The sequence below is a fragment of the Vulpes vulpes genome, chromosome 1 (assembly GCF_048418805.1).
Source record: "Vulpes vulpes isolate BD-2025 chromosome 1, VulVul3, whole genome shotgun sequence".
Taxonomy (NCBI): Eukaryota; Metazoa; Chordata; class Mammalia; order Carnivora; family Canidae; genus Vulpes; species Vulpes vulpes.
In genome coordinates, this window is record NC_132780.1 from 72,424,152 (window position 1) to 72,440,643 (window position 16,492).

At 44.2% G+C, this 16,492-nt stretch overlaps 1 protein-coding gene across 2 annotated transcripts in view; it reads right to left on the bottom strand.

Annotated features, from left to right (window-relative positions):
* Positions 1-732: 732 nt before the first annotated feature.
* The window catches only part of LOC112935152 (solute carrier family 22 member 1-like), a 31,742-nt gene continuing 15,982 nt past the window's right edge, over positions 733-16,492 (bottom strand). Inside the window, exons 7-11 of one of the 2 annotated variants that reach the window (XM_026018749.2) lie at positions 15,082-15,296; positions 11,922-12,030; positions 5,630-5,742; positions 4,172-4,271; positions 733-2,185 (exon numbers count right to left, since the gene is read on the bottom strand). In XM_026018749.2, the coding sequence (XP_025874534.2) occupies positions 2,119-2,185; positions 4,172-4,271; positions 5,630-5,742; positions 11,922-12,030; positions 15,082-15,296 (604 nt within the window). In that variant the 3' untranslated portion in view covers positions 733-2,118. Of the gene's footprint in view, positions 2,186-4,171; positions 4,272-5,277; positions 5,530-5,629; positions 5,743-11,921; positions 12,031-15,081; positions 15,297-16,492 lie in introns of those variants that run through there. The other variant, XM_072766789.1, reaches the window with a different exon arrangement.

The window sequence follows — 16,492 nt, forward strand, 5'->3', positions numbered from 1 at the left end:
AGGACCGGGGAGTTGGTCGTCAGACCCTCATGTCCCTCTGTCTGTTGATGAGCCTGGCTGCCCTGCTCCCCCACCCCTGCCAGCACCACCTGAATCAGCGCACAGAGCGATGCTGGGAGCTCCTGCATTGGTGCCATTGGATACATTCCTCACCTGCAGCCGTGTGTGGCCTATTCTGAGAGCCCAGGGTGACCTAGGCAGGTGCTCGGCACCTGTTTGCTGGATGAATAGGACCCACAGCCTTGCTCCCGGAGGAGGGGCCCAGCGGCCTCGCTGCCAGGCCCTCACCAGAAGGGCCTCTGATTTCCTGACACCTGCGGCCTCCCTGGCCCCCCGAGTACTTAGACGTCATCTGTCTCTGCGAGTGCCTGATCTCTGCCTTGGCACTACCTGACAAGCCCCCTCCGCCCTCAGTCTGGACTGACTGTGGCTCCCCAGTAGCCATATGGAGGAAGGCAAGAAGGGAAGGATTGCCAGGGCCTCCCTGCCACACGTCAGGCAACAAATACACTTTCTGCATTTGGGCTCCAAGTAAAACCCGGTCTCCAGGCCTGAGCGACGCCCCCTCCATTGGGGGAGCAGGTGAGCAGATGCCCTGGAGGAGGCCAACCTCAGTCCACACACATACACACACACACACACACACACACACACACACACACACACACTCCTCTTGGCTAAAGCCTCCTCAGAAGTTTCACCAAAGAATTCTAAGAAGGCAACGAGAAGGCATTTCCAACACATATTTTAAATATTTTATTTTATTTACTTATTCGTGAGAGACACACCCAGAGAGGCAGAGACACAGGCAGAAGGAGAAGCAGGCCCCATGCAGGGAGCCCGATGTGGGACTCTATCCCGGGACTGGGATCACACCCTGAGCCAAAGGTAGATGCTCAACCACTAAGCCACCCAGGGATCCCTCTAACACATATTTTAAAAAATGATTTGAAGCCCACATTATAAATTTGTTAGGGCTGAAGGATATGTTACGATCAGAAAGATATCAGGCAAGGGCCTTGGCGTGGAGCAGAAATGAAGTGCTGATCCTCTCCGTGTAGCCAGATATATTTTAAAATAGAGTTCGGAAGACAGGGCCTTTCTTTTCTTTCTTTCTTTTTGTCAAGGGCAAAGCTGTAGATTTCTGAGTAGCCGATGTCCATCCTCAAAGGAAGACCAAATTCTGCTCAGGCCTAAACGCCGTGGTCTTGTGTCCCTGAGAGGATCACTGAGCTTGGCCCATGAGGCCAGATGTGTTTATGACACAACCACCTGTCTTTCACCATCCCTCCCAGTTCACATTAGGAACTCTGTTTCCCAATACACTCTGAGGGCTGGCTACTATGTTGTCTTTGATTCATTTCACTGGTAAAAAATTTTAAAATAAAATTGTATGTACTCTATAGGAATGAAATCACTTCTTCAACAGAACCTGAACCATGTACCACATAACTCACAGTAAACTGAACTCTTTTTGATATATTTAGTACAATGCTTTACAGCTGGCGTAGGAGTTTACCTTCTAGAATCACCAACAAGAATGAAAACCAAGAGTGAAATTGAATCCAATACTCCTGGAGCAGAGGTGGCCAAAACTTCTTGCTAAGAAGATTACAGTACTTCTTGCTTTTTGATGAAGGTCAGGTTTTATTCTATTAGTTGTGTGCAAACATGACTCAGGTATGGTTTGCTGGAAGCGCTGCCATGTTTTAGAAACAAGTGCCCTTCAAGAAAGTTACATGTTGAGATACTTTTGCCAAGATAGATACTACAAATACAAAGACATTTTCTCTCAGAGTGAATAAAACAGTGGGAAACCAGTAACACAAGCCTCTTTTACAGCAATGTTTAAATTCTATTGACTCTTCAAAATATTTTAGATAATTAGTAACTGGTAACCACCAACAGCTCTCACTAGGAAAGGTAAGTAGATGAAAGATAACCAGAGCTTTGGGAGATTTCAAAGGAAGAAAATAAAACTCATGCAGTGTTCTTCAGGATATTGGTTTAGGGGCAGGCAAGAGTGACGAAGAACAGAGAAATAAGGGTTTGTAAGCATTTCTTCAGATGAAAACCCCATCTTCATCTCTGCCACTCATTCCGAGCGTAGTGTCTCTCTCAGGTGCCGGCACGTTCTGATGTCTGGATCTGAAGGTAAATCATGTTTTCTTTGGGCTTTGCTATCCTGCAGCAGCCAAAAATAAAAATGAAAGTTAAAAAAAAAAAAGTCAATGTTTTGATTAAGCAACTGTTGCAGGGCGCCTGGGTGGTGCCATTGGTTAAATTTCTGACTCTTGGTTTTGGCTCAGGTCGTGATCTCAGGGTCATGGGATCGAGTCCCAAGTCGGGCTCCTATTCAATAGGGAATCTATTTAAGACTCTCTCTCTCTCTCTCTGCCCCTCCCTCCTGTTCACTTTCTCTGTCTAAAATAAATAAATCTTTAAAAAAAAAACTATTGCAAAAAAGAAGAAAGAAAGAAAAAGAAACTATGGCAAAGTTGTCCATAGGAATACATTTCAAAAGGTGAAAATGAGATTAGCAAGCAAAAGAGAGAAGAGGCCAGCAAAGGAAGATTTCAAAAGATAAGCAGGTGCCTATGGACAAATTGTAATGAAACAGCTTATGATCTGGTAATCAATACTAGCTATCTGTCAGCAACTAGAAAATGTGTTTACAGTTAAAATAGAGTGTCCCTTATCAGTGCTGAGACACCCATTATTTCTCAAAGTGAAGTTTATGAAGCACTTAAAAGCACTTCATTGGCAGAGTTTATTAAAAGCACAGATTCTTAGGGTACAGTTTTCGTTTACCAACTCGATAACCCTAGAAGGCCCAGGAATCTGCATTTCAGTAAGCTGCTTTTATTTGATTCTTCTACATACTCCGTTTTGAGACTCACCGAGGAGTTTACACAATATGCAAGAAGAATGGAGAAAATTCCAGATTTATTGAACACCTACTATGTCCCAGGCAATTGTTTAGTCACTGTCACCTGCTTTATCTCATTGCATTTTCCCAGCGACCCTCCAAACTGAGTCCTACTGTAGCTACTTCTCAGGCAAGGAAGTTAACTTTCTTTAAGGTTCAACAACATCCCCAAAGTCACTGGCCAAGTGGATGACTGGCTTTGAGCCCAGGTCTCTCTGACCCTACAGACTATTATCAGGGACACGTGTGTCTTTCCTATGGAATCCACAGAGTGAGCCTGGACGGGGACTTGAGTGACCATCTCCTCGAGCACTATTTATTCCTTTCCTTTTTTATTGCTCTAAGAGTAGAATCAGAGGGGCACCCAGGTGGCTTGATGGTTAAGCATCCTACTCTTGATTTTGACTCAGATCAGGATCATGAGCTCAAGCCCCTGTTGGGCTCTGTGCTCAGCAGGGAGTCTTGAGGTTTTGTCTCTCCCTCTCCCTCTGCTCCTCTCCCCCACTCGCTCTTGCTCTTTCTCTAAAAATATAAAAAATTTAAAAATAGTAGAATCTGAGACTCCGTTAAAGCACTTGTCCCCTTCACAAGAATGAAAATTTTAAGTCATTCTTCTTTGTAAAGAATCACTAAAGAACCTAAACCAACAATTGCTAAAAGGACAGAAGATTGATTTAAACATAGTTCCCGGGCAGCCCGGGTGGCTCAGTGGTTTAGCGCCGCCTGCAGCCCAGGGTTTGATCCTGGAGACCCAGGATTGAGTCCCATGTCGGGCTCCCTGCATGGAGCCTGCTTCTCCCTCTGCCTGTTGTCTCTGCCTCTCTCTCTCTCTCTTTCTCTCTGTGTGTGTGTGTGTGTGTGTGTGTGTGTCTCATGAATAAATAAATAAAATCTTTGAAATAAATAAACATAGTTCCCAATGCAGAGCAGTTAGCTCCAGGGATGAGCTAGGGACTCGGTCCTTCATCAGTCAGCATCTCAGACACATGTGCTCTGTCCCACAGTTTAGAACAGATAACTGCCCAGCAAAAATCACATATTCATGCTCTCTAATCTTTCCTTACCCAGAGCCAGTGGCTGTTTGTGTTTTTTCAGCAGCTCTGGGAGTAAGAGAAAAAAAAAAAAAAACCACACACATACTAATCTACAAAGCTCTCCTAACCCATTAAGACAGAGGGAGGAAATGGAGGCCCCAGAAGGCAAGTCTGGTGGGCCCTGAGCCCCAGAGCACCGTGCACTCACTTCCCAAGGTTCTCTGCATCCTCGATGGTCTCTGGCAAGGTGATCCCTTTGGTCTCAGGAAGAAGCAGCGTCACTCCCCCGGCAATCAGGCCCAACCCCGCTTCAAAGGAAACAGAATTCACAGGGAGCCTTTAGAGCACAGCCAGTGCCACTCCTAGGATGCTGGCTGCTAACTAAAGGGCTGCTAGGTGATACACCTGGGAAGGATACTGGTTTTTAGAAGTCAGGAACATCTAGGAAAAAATTAAAGTAGTAGAATAATTGGAGAAATTTCAGAGTAAGAAAAGGGAATGTTGCCTTCATTTTACTTCCTGTATGTTCTACTGATATTTAAGTATTAGGGGATTATTTATTATTATATATAATATATATTACATATATTATAGTTGCCACAATAAAACTATACATATTAGATAATTATAGTATAATGATTTGTTTTATATATAATATGTTATGGTTACTCTATATAAACTATGTATAGGGATCCCTGGGTGGCGCGGCGGTTTGGCGCCTGCCTTTGGCCCAGGGCGCGATCCTGGAGACCCGGGATCGAATCCCACATCGGGCTCCCGGTGCATGGAGCCTGCTTCTTCCTCTGCCTGTGTCTCTGCCTCTCTCTCTCTCTCTCTGTGACTATCATAAATAAAAAAAAATAAAATAAATAAATAAAAATAAATAAATAAACTATGTATATACTATAGTATAGAAACTGTAACATACATATACTATAGCTACTGTATGTTAATATTATATTACTACATATATGGCATGAAGCATAGATAATATATTTGTGGGCAGTATGGGCCTCTCTCGTTTCTCCCTCTCCCTCCCTCCTCCTCTCTCCTCTTCCCACTCCCTGGTGGATCTGCCTGGGGCCCAGACCCAGCAGCTCTCTGTCCACGGACAGCCGTTTTGCCTTCTGCCCAGTGGCTGAGTAGCGTCTTGGAGGTCCTGAGGTCTTGGTTTGGGGAGAGAAAGAAGAGTTTCCTCCTCCGTCTCTAATCCAACTTAATCACTAACAAAGCAGATACCAAACTTTGATTCCCATTTGTCTCCTTGTGTCTGTTCTCAATTGTTAAGCAGAAAGAAGAAGGGTAATAATTTAGCATCTTCAAGCCTCCAGCAATTACATGTCAAATACACAAAAATTGGGAGTCAAGTTCATAAGAAAGCAGCAGGCTGTGTCAAAATGTCTCCCAAATTCGGTCCTGTAGGATGAATTACTGGACTCTAGAGCCATCAGATATAGACCTCTGGCCTGCCTTCCAGGAATGGCATCTTCTCTTTCCCATGAAGCAAGACAGAGTGAGCCAGGAGATAACAGGAGGGGAGGCACCATCCTTCACCATCCTTGTCTTCTGTAAACTCACCAGAAGATATTATTCACTGATCAAGTCATTATTAAGCAATCATGCTGGGCTGGAAAGAAAGAATAATAAATATCCCAGGAAGTCTTACCAAACAAAGTGAGCGGCAAGCCTTGCCAAACCTCCATCAGCCTGAAGACCAGGAAGGGGGTGATGATCCCACCCAAATCACATAGGGAAGAACACACCATCACTCCAAGGTTCCTGATAAAATACAGAGAACAGAAAAGATATCTCTGTGATTCAATTTTCAAATGTTAACCTTATCCTAGAGCAAGAACACGGAGGGGAGAGAGGCTGGAGATAGGGTTAGTCACCAATGACCAATGACTTTTAATCAGCCATGCCTACATAATAGAGCCTCCATAAAAACCCTAAATTATAAGTTCAGAGAGCTTCCAGGTTGGTGAACGTATCTATGTGCTGGGAGGGTGGCCCACCCCAAGCCATGGGGACAAAAGCTCCTGTGCTTGGGACCCTTCCATACTCATACTAAGTACCTCTCCATCTGGCTATTAGTTCATATCCTTTATTATGTCCTTTATAGCAATAAGCCAGAAAATAAGCCAGTGTTGCTCTGAGTTCTATGAAACATAATACCAAATTATTGAATTTAAGGAGGTGGTAATGGGAATCCTGATTTATAGCCAGTGGGTCAGAAGTACAAGTGACAGCCTGAGGCTTGTGCCTGGCAACTGAGGTGGGGGCAGTGTTTTGTGGAACTGAGCCCTTAACCTGTGGGGTCTATGCTCACTCCAGGTGGTTAACATCAGAATTGAAGAGGATGCCTAGGTGGTTTCTGAAAAGTTGGAGAATTGGTTAGTGTGAGTTTTGTTTGTTTGTTTGTTTGTTTGTTTGTTTACATGAAGAGATAGGGAAGGGTAGAGAGAAAATATTAAGGAATGGAGAACAAAGAAAACTAGAGGGGGAAACAGAGAAATGATCTACCTGAAAGGGATCCTCTCCATGCCTGGTAATTGTCTTTGTGCTGACATCTATTCTGTCTTATATGAATATGGCCACTTTTTTAAAAAAAAATATTTATTTATTTATGAGAGATAGAGAGAGAGTGAGAGAGGCAGAGACACAGGCAGAGGGAGAAGTAGGCTTCATGCAGGAGCCCGATGTTGGACTCGATCCCAGGATTCCAGGATCACACCCTGAGTCAGAGGAGATGCTCAACCGCTAAGCCACCCAGGCGTCCCATGAATATGGCCACTTTCAATTAGTGTTTGCATGGAATATCTTTTTCCATCCTTTTAAGCTTCTACTACCTCTGTTTATAGCATCTTTTCTCATTCTTTTCCTCTTAAACAAGCTTTATCACTATATTTAGAGGGAGTTTCTTGTAGATAGTACACAGTTGGGAAAACCTTTTTGTCCTATCCAACAATCTTTGCCTTTTAACTGGGATGTTTAGAAAATTCGTATTTCTTGTAACTATTGATAACCTTGTTCAGTGCTGGATATTTCTGCATTCCTATAAATAATCTTGAGCTATGTCTTAAAAGCATGGTTAAATAGGAACAATACACTGAGAAAAGCTTTATTCTTTAGGATATTACTTTTAAGTTTCTTCTATTATGCTTATTTGCATATCTCTTACTACCTACAGTTGTAATTGTAAGAGTAGTACATTCCATTTATTTCCCAATCCTTCCCCCCAACTACTTTATCTTAGTTTGTTATATCACCTCTTAGTGTTTACCACTATGTCTTTAAATATATTTATAACTTACTTTATCAGCTTTTAATGATAGGTTTCTTCTTAGCTGGAAAAAGCATACTGAGGAAATTATATGCAAAATTATCTATCCCTGTTTTATGGAAAGATTGTAATAATAAGAGCAGATGTTGAATTTTATTAAATGTTCTTTACTATCTGTAGAGATAATAGTACAGTTTTAATTTATTAGCTTTTAATTTATTAGCTCTGTAAAAACACTTTCAATTTATTAGCATGAATTATAGTATTAGATTTTCTAATATTGGACTATCTTTGTGTTCCTGAGTAACTCATCTTAGATATGATATATTATCATTTTAATGTCTCCACTATTCTGTTTGATAATATATTGTTTGGGATTTTAATCAATATTCACAAACAATATTTGCCTGTAGTTTCCTTATTTTCTTTATCTTTGTTGGTCTTTGATACCAATATTATGCCAGCTTTATTAAAATGTTTTTTTAATCTTTCTCCTTTTTCTGTGTCTAGAACAGTTTAAGCATCATTGGAGCTTTCTAGTAATTAAGTGTTTTGTAAAATCTCCCCATGAGACTTTGTGGATTTCCTCTTTATCATTGTTTAGGGACTTCCTTATCTTATTAAATACATTTTTAGCATAAATTCAACTTTGTCTGATAAGATTGTGGCTCTTGCTATATTTTTGTTTGCATTTACTGATATGCTTTCATGCATTCTTTTCTTTTCAACTTTTCCAAGGAAAAGTTGTGCATCAGCTATGCAACAAATTGTTCAGTTTTGCTTTGTAACCAACTAAAGGAGTCTCCTTTTGTCAATAGAGGAGTTGGGCCTCTTTGTGTTTATTTAAAGGTCAGAAATGCTTGCTCTTAATTCTGTCATTAGCTTTTATGTCATGCATTTGTTGTTTCTAGTGTTTTATTTTCAACATGTGTATTTTTTTTTCTGATAATCTGGAAGGTTTATATTTTTTTTAACTTTTTTTTCCCCAATAATCTAAACCCAATGTGGGGTTTGAACTCACAGTCCTGAGATCAAGAGTCATATGGCCTTCTGACTGAGCCAGCCAGGGGCCCTGGAAGGTTTGTATTTTTATTCAAATGTTACCTTTATAGCTTTATATAATACATTTTATACTCTATTTCTTTAGACAGTATTCATTAACTTCCTATTACAATTATAAAATGTATATAGTTCAACTTCCTTTATCCCTTTGTGCACTGATTTTAATAAAATTGTATCACTGTTTTAGTGTTTGCTTGTTCATCTTAAAATGCACCTAAAACACTATATAATCTATCAGCTGTTTAAAAAAATATTTTATTTATTTATTCATGAGAGACACACAGAGAGAGAGGCAGAGACACAGGCAGAGGGAGAAGCAGGTTCCATGCAGGGAGCCCGTTGTGGGACTCGATCCCGGGTCTCCAGGATCACGCCCTGGGCCGAAGGCAGCACTAAACCACTGAGCCACCCAGGGATGGCTCCCCCTATCAGCATTTTTAAAAAAGATTGTATTTATTTGAGAGACAGAGAGAGGGCACACAGGTGGGCAGGGGGAGGGGCAGAGGGAGAGGGAGAAAGAGAATCTCAGACTTCTGCTGAGCACAGAGCGGGATGCAGGGCTCGATCTCATGACCCTGAGATCATGACCTGAGCAGAAATCAAGAGTCAGGGGCTCAACCAACTGGGCCACCTAGGCATGCCACATCAGCTTTTAATACTACATTTTTATCCAAGCTGGAGAAACTATACTAAGGAAACCAGTGCATTACATCACATCCAACATCCCCTCTCCCTCCCCTTTCCCTCCCTGTCTTCTAGCATTTCTTTATTAGCAGATTTATGACATTTATTGCTGTTCTGCCATCAAAATCACATTCACTTTAATCCCACATTCAGTGATTTTCAATATTATAATCAATTTGATGTTATCCCTATAAATCTGTGACTCAAACTTTCAGCTCAGTAACTTAACTAGACTATTCTTTATCATTGTTCCTTCTGAGTTCATTTTTCCTGTTACACCAAGTGCCACTTCAAATCATATATTCAAACATTCTTTTATTTCCAGAAGTTTCTTTGAAGGTTTTTTCTTTCCTGAAGGTTTTTTGTTTCATTATTTCAGGTATCTTCTTTGGGACATGTGCATGCAAGCATGTGTGTGTGTTTGTGTGTGTGTATGTGTGATTTCCAAGACTTTTAAACTTTGCTTATTTCAATTTTAATTTGCAATTCATAGCCCAGCCTTGCCTTTCCCTCACTAAATCAGTTCTCCTTTGCACATGACTTTCAGATAGGTTTCCATTTCTAGCATCTTGTCCCATAGCCTCCCAAGAATTTTTATCTCTGCTTTGGATCACTTGGCCTTCTTCACATAGGAGCAAGCACCTTTGACAGTTTATACTTTCACTCAGTCCCTTGGGTCCAGTGGCCATGACAATTGGATTGTTTGGCTGAGCTATTTTAGACTCTGGGCTCAGGATGCCCAACGTTGAAGAATTTTCTCTTTAATTTGCCTTCATCTCTTTGTACACAGTCTAAGTAAACTTTTACAGATGAGAGTATAAGACAGGGCCTTGTAATGGAGGACAGGTGTGGAAGAGGAGAGTCAATCAGAGCCACCTTTGCATAATCTGGCTATCTGAGGGGCTCAGATTGCTGTGCAGGTAAGAGTTTGGGGAACTGGAATATTTCTTAGAAACCACTAGCATGATGGCTTGGGGAATAGGAAACCATACAGACAGAAAAAAGAGTTTAAGGGAAAATACCAAATTCTAATGAAAGTCAGAACTAAAACTTTAAATAAAGCGGTTAACCACTTTTACAATAAAAATAATCTTCATTTAAAACTAAGTGGGCATTTGGGTGGCTCAGTGGTTGAGCGTCTGCTTTTGGCTCAGGTTATGATGATCGAGTCCTGGGATCGAGTCTTGCATCAGGCTCCCCTCAGGGAGCTTGCTTCTCCCTCTGCCTATGTCTCTGTCTCTCTCCGTGTCTCTCATGAATAAATAAATAAAATCTTTTATAAATAAATAAATAAATATTTCCTAAAATGCAGATGGCAATAAGTACTTACAAAGATGTTCATCATTGTTAGTAATTAGTCAAATGCAAGTTAAAGTCACAATGATACAACTACCTCCCAGAATGACCTGGAAAAATAAAAAACTGACAATACCGAGTGCTGATGAGGATGTAGAGCAACTAGATCTCTCACATATGGCTGGTGGAATAAGAAATGGTACAGGCATTTATGCCTGTTTTGGAAAACATTCTGAGATTTTCTTATAAATTTAAGCTCACCTCATATGAGCCACTCGTAGGTTTTTGCCCAAGAGGTCTGAAGACATATATCCACTTGAAGATTCATACCTGAGTGTTTATGAGTGGCTATATTGTAATCACTGCAAACTAGAAACAGTCAATGCCAACACACTGGCAAATGGATAAGTAAATCGTGGTACATCATTCACACATTAGAATACCATTCAGCACTCAGAAGGAACAGAGCTTGGAAGTCTGCAACCACTTGGATGGCCCCCATTGTGCCAAGTGAAAGGAGGTGAACTCAAAAGGCTGCATGCCATGTTGCTTCATTTACATAACAACATTCTGGAAAAGGTAAAACCAGAGGGAGAGAAATCAGAGCGGTGGGTACCAGGCGCTGGAGGTGGGGAAAGGGGAGACTGATTGCAAAGGGACATGAGGAACCATTTGAAAGTAATGGAAATGTCTCCATATTGATTGTGGTAGCTGGTAAATGAACACGCATGTAATTAAAACTCAACAAACTGCATGTTACAGTGAATTTTGGTCTAACTCTGACTTTAAACAATAAGTCTTCTAGGCCTGGGGCGCCTGGGTGACTCAGTCATTGGGCATCTGACTCTTGATTTCAGCTCAGGTCATGATCTCAGGGTCCCGAGATTGAGCCCCAAGCAAGGCTCTGTGCTCAGGGGGGAATCTGCTTGAGAGTCACTCCCTCTCCCTCTGCCCCACCTCCTATTCATGCTCGCTCTCTCTCTCTCTCTCTCTAAAATACATAAATAAATCTTTAAAAATAAAAATAATAAGTCTTCTAGGCCTGCTGCTAAATATATTGAAATATATTGTATCATCCCGGGAAAAGCCCAGCTTTGAGGTCAGAAAGACGCCCTGCCATTTTCTGGCTGTGTGCCTCTTGCAAATTCTCTCTCCCTCTCTGAAACTCAGCTTCCTCGTCTGTAAAATGGAAATAACAACAATATTAGGACAAAACGAAAGATTCTAGAAATGCTTTGTGTGATCATTGTACCAAGCAAAACTCTGTTTAATCAAGTTATGTCTACAGATGTCAGTGCAGCTGCCGGATTTATGCAAGCAGTCAGAGCCGAGGGCTGGGCTGAGCTCGGTCTCGCACTGCTGCCCAGGGCTCTCTCCATGCAGGTGCTTGTCTTCTTCTGCTTGCCCACTGCACACTCTACTCATCTTCCTGTTTCACTTTCTCTTCCATAATTAGGTGCTGACCTTCTCTTTGAGGCCCACAGCCCACCTCAGTGTCCAAATGAACCAAACTTTGCGGGAACCTTGAGAAACTGTCTTGAAATTCTGGTCCTTGCTGAGCCTGGCTGATGGCCAGCTGTGTCAGTGGTGACCCAACCTCCTTCCCTTCTCTCCCCCCACTTTGTGCACCCACCTGACGAACGTGGGATACAGCTCGGCATTTACCAGGCACACCATTTGGAACACGATGGTGATTCCCATTCGGCCAACACAAGCCACTGTGATGTTTAGCCAGTGTAGATCTGGATAGGAGACATGCAGAGATGAGGGACTCATGTGGGGACTGTGCCCACGGAGTTCCCTCCCTTGAGGAGCCACGCTAGGAAGCTTGGACTTTAGAGCTAGAAGAGCCAGAAACACTGCCTTGTCTAACCCTCTCATTCTGGAATAAATAACTGAGGGCTGAGAGGTTCCAGAACCTGATGGTGACACAGGAGGGAGGCTCCCTTGTGCAGAGGAAAAAACAAGCATTTAGGATCTCAGCTTTGTCTCCTGTCAGCCATGCGACTTAACCTCCTTGGGCCTTGGTTTCTTCAGCTATAAAATGAGAACAATTATAGCCAACCTGTAAGCTGTTATGAGATTTTGAGATGATTTATGTCACATGTTCACATGTTCACCATGACCACTCCAGAAACGTTGGCTTTTTAATTTCTCTGCAATCTCTAGACCCTGACATAGTAGGTCCACAATAAATGCAGCCACTTAGGCAGCATCCCTGGAGCTGATAGACCAGATTTCTAATCCTCAATCTAGCCTTCATTTCCAAATATATACATTTTTTTAAAAAAACAGAGCACCTTTCCAGACAGTCTCAGACGTGAGTACAAGGGAAGCAAACCCTTGTCTCATCTGAGTAGAGGGCTACAGGGCTCCTGCTTGCATGGGGCTCCAGGAAGCCGTCCCCCTACTGAGGACCAATCGAAGAATTGGGCATTGTCATCTGCTCTACCTGGATTACCCCAAACACCAACAAGCAAGTGGCTCTTGTGACATGCCAAGTGACTAATAAAGCCTGTGGGGTCGCAGAAATTATGTTTTCTTGACCCCTGTCCCCTACTGGCTGCTCATGGAAGACATGCTTCATTTTATTCCACCAGCGCCAGGCTCCCAGGAGAGAGGATGTGATGGCCTCGGGAATGAGCTTACCACCAGGTCCAACCCAGTCTCCCAGCCTCTGATCAAGGATGGCCAATCAAGGGTGTACTTAATCAAGTACACTCCCCAGCTTCCAATAGCAAGGAGATGAAGAAGTTCACCCAGACAGACTCTCCAGGGAGGGCCTTGCATACAAACCCTGGGGTCTGTAACCTGGCAGGCTGCTCCATTGCCCTGGCTCCCTTAGCACCTCAGGCCCGACTCCCTTCAGCAGCCACACAGACCATGGGGCACGTCCCTGCCCAAAGCCCCCAGTGCTTCCCTCCCACACGGGGGAAGCAGCCCAAGGCCGCCTCCTGCTATCCCCAACCTCTGTGCCACCACTCCTGCCCCTGCTCTCCTGATTTCAGGCACAGGGATCCCAGCCGCTCCTAGAATGCTCAGCTCTACCCTTCTCGGGGATCTTCCCCCTTCTGTCCCCCTGCGTGGGAAGCACATTCTCCAGATGGTGACACTGCTTGTTCCCCTCAATCAGGTCTCCTAATGCCGCCCTGACCACCACACAAAGGATTAATGCCCACCAAGCTTCCCCTTCTCTTTTTCCCTCTAGACTGTAAACTCTGTGAAGCAAGAATTTTCTCCACTTTGCTCATTGCTGAGATCCAGGGCCTAGGTGCGTGCTGGCTGCACAGAAGGCACTTGAAATATTTCCTGGAGGAGGGAGTGTTTATCATCTAAGGTGACAAGGACTAAGTCGATGTAAGTGGAAAGGGTAGGGGATGGGAGGAGGGCCCTGGGGGCATGGGACCAGAGAGCATGGTGTCCGGGCTCTGCTCTGGTGACAATTGAACAGTCTCAGACCTTGGACTCCTTCTCTGCACCCAGTGCTATTACTTAAAAAAAAAAAAAAAATCTTCTCATTCATCTTTCCAGGATTCTAGAAATAAGAAGATAGGGAAGATAGTGGGTAAAACCTATTTCAGATGGACTCTGCTCCCTTCCCTGTCTCTTTGTTCTCTCCCCACGCAAGGAGGGAGAAGAAAACTGAGCATTCCTCATCTTTCTATTTGCAATCTGATATATACAGCTTGGTTCTTGAGAATACAGATTTCAGGGAACTCATCCCACGATACCTTCCAGAAAAGCTAACCAAAACAACTCAACCCACAAAGGGCAGAGCACGAGCAATAAAACATTGAGAAAATAGCAAATCTGCCTTAGTGTTAATTCAACAGTCTTCCCCAAAATAACAAATATGAAAGGCAATTTGTGTACTCAGATGAAAACTGACTCAAGTTATTCTACTTCGGATTATCTTGGGTGGTAAGAAGGATGGACTAAAGCACAGCACTCACCAAAATGGCTGGTGTCAAAAAGACTAGCAAAACCCAGTGCTGGCGAGGACGCAGAACAACTGGGGCGTTCAGGCATCGTCGGTTGGAGTGTGCATTGGTACAACCATTTTGGAAACCTGTTTGTATGGACTTAGAGCTACATATATGCCACCCCTGACCTAGCAAATGCACTCACAAATTTGTACCCAAGGGAAATGAGAGTCTATGCCCATGAAAAGACACGTACCAGAATGTTCACTGGGCTTAGATCCCAGTAGGCAGTCGCTGAAAGCCACGTAAGTGTCAATCAACAGTGGGACAGATAAGTAGCATGGGGTTCATACAGTGGAATGCTGCCCAACATGAAAGGGAATTAACTACACTCCGGTGTGACCACATGGACCAATCTCACAGATGGAATGAGTGAATGAAGCCAGACAAATATATGTGCTATGGTTCCTTTTGTATGAAATTCAAGAGCTGTCAACATTGCTTTTCAGTGACAGAGGTCAGAGCCGTGGTGATCTGAGCAGGGAGGGTGAGTATAGATTGTCAGGGAACATGGGAGAGCCTTCCGGGGTGTTGGAAATTTTCCATGTATCTAGGTCATGTTACCCAGATGTACACAGACACACACACACGCAAAATTTCATCACCTTGTATACTTGTCATCTGCTCGTAGTGTGTATGTTATACCCCAATTTAAAAATTTTAAAAATTGTAAAAACCCAGTTGGAGACTAAGGTAACCCCCCGTCTTTGTCTTTGTTCTAGTTCGAGGGGAGTATCAAGGAATTGAAACAGTGTTCCCTCAGTTCGATAGTTCAATTACGGAGAAGATGAGGGGAAAGGCATGACTCACCGTGTGAGATAAAAATCATGATGAAACAGGCTGTCCCTGCCACCAGATTGGATGTGGCCAAAGGACGGATGAGGCCAAAGCGGTCAATGGTGGCCAGGATGATGAAGGCCGCGGGAAATTCAACCAGAGCCGAGTAAAGGAAATCCAGGTAGAGGTTCCCACCAGTGGCGCCCACGTGCATGATGAGACCCTGGTAGAGCACGGAGCTCGTGAACCTGAGCACAGGGGAGAAGCACAGTCTCGGGTGGAGTCTCCTGTCTGCAGGATGGGAGAGAGTTTGGATTCTGGCAGCGAAGACAAAGGTCCCCAAGAGCTGGAGAGCAATGTGTGTCACTCGATTTAAAATGTCCTGGAGCGGGCGGCCCGGATGGCTCAGCGGTTTAGCGCCGCCTTCAGCCCAGGGTGTGATCCTGGAGACCCAGGATCGAGTCCTGCCTCAGGCTCCCTGCATGGAGCCTGCTTCTCCCTCTGCCTGTCTCTCTCTCTCTCTCTCTCTCTCTCTCTCTCTCCCCCCTCTCTGTTATTCTCATGAACAAATAAATAAAATCTTTAAAAATAAAATAAAATAAAATGTCTTGGAGCGACATGGGAAGAGGGGGTACAAAATCAGGAAGGGTGTCCTGGGGAGCCTCAGTGAGGAGCTCCTCTCAAGGTGTATGTGACATAACGACTTCCAGGATACAACCACGTGTCCTAGAGATGGCAAACGATGACCCTAATGGCCCAGTGGCCACAAGGGGACATGGGCAGGAGAAGGCGCTGGTGACGGAGCAGGTTCAGCAATCAGGCTGCCGTGTGAGCTGTGTGACCCCAAGGAACTTAACTGAGCCCTCGATGCCTCAGTTCCCGCATCAATAAAGGGAATTCGGTCTTCGGAGAACACTCAGACCCCCTTGCATCCACCCAGGCATGGAGACTCAGCCAGAGTCCTCCCCCCCCGGAGAGCGCCTTGCGCCACCCTGACAAGGGGACAGAGGGCCTGTCCTGACCACAAACGTGTAAGACTTAGAGGCCAGCCGTCATTCAGACAGACTGTGTCTACCTCAGTGCCACCTACAGACGAGATCTGCCCTCTGCAGACTGGCGACAACAGGTGTGACAGGTGCGTGGCTGAGATGGTCCTCGCCACATCGCCCTCTGCACCCCTTGCCTGGCCCACAGTAAGTGCCTAGTGGCTCCCGGCACATGGAAAGCACTCGTAAAGACAGCCACTAGCGGCGTCATCATCGTCATCTTCCCAAGGTCACGTACCCAGAGCAGAGCAGAGCAGAGCAGGTGCCGTCCAGAGTCTTTCCCTCCGCACAGCGGTGCCGTGTTTAACAGCTGCCCCCACCCCCAGAACCCACCGCGTGACCCCTTCATCCATATCCCAGGGGCGAGGAGCAGTGCTTCAGAATATGGCACAGAGGGG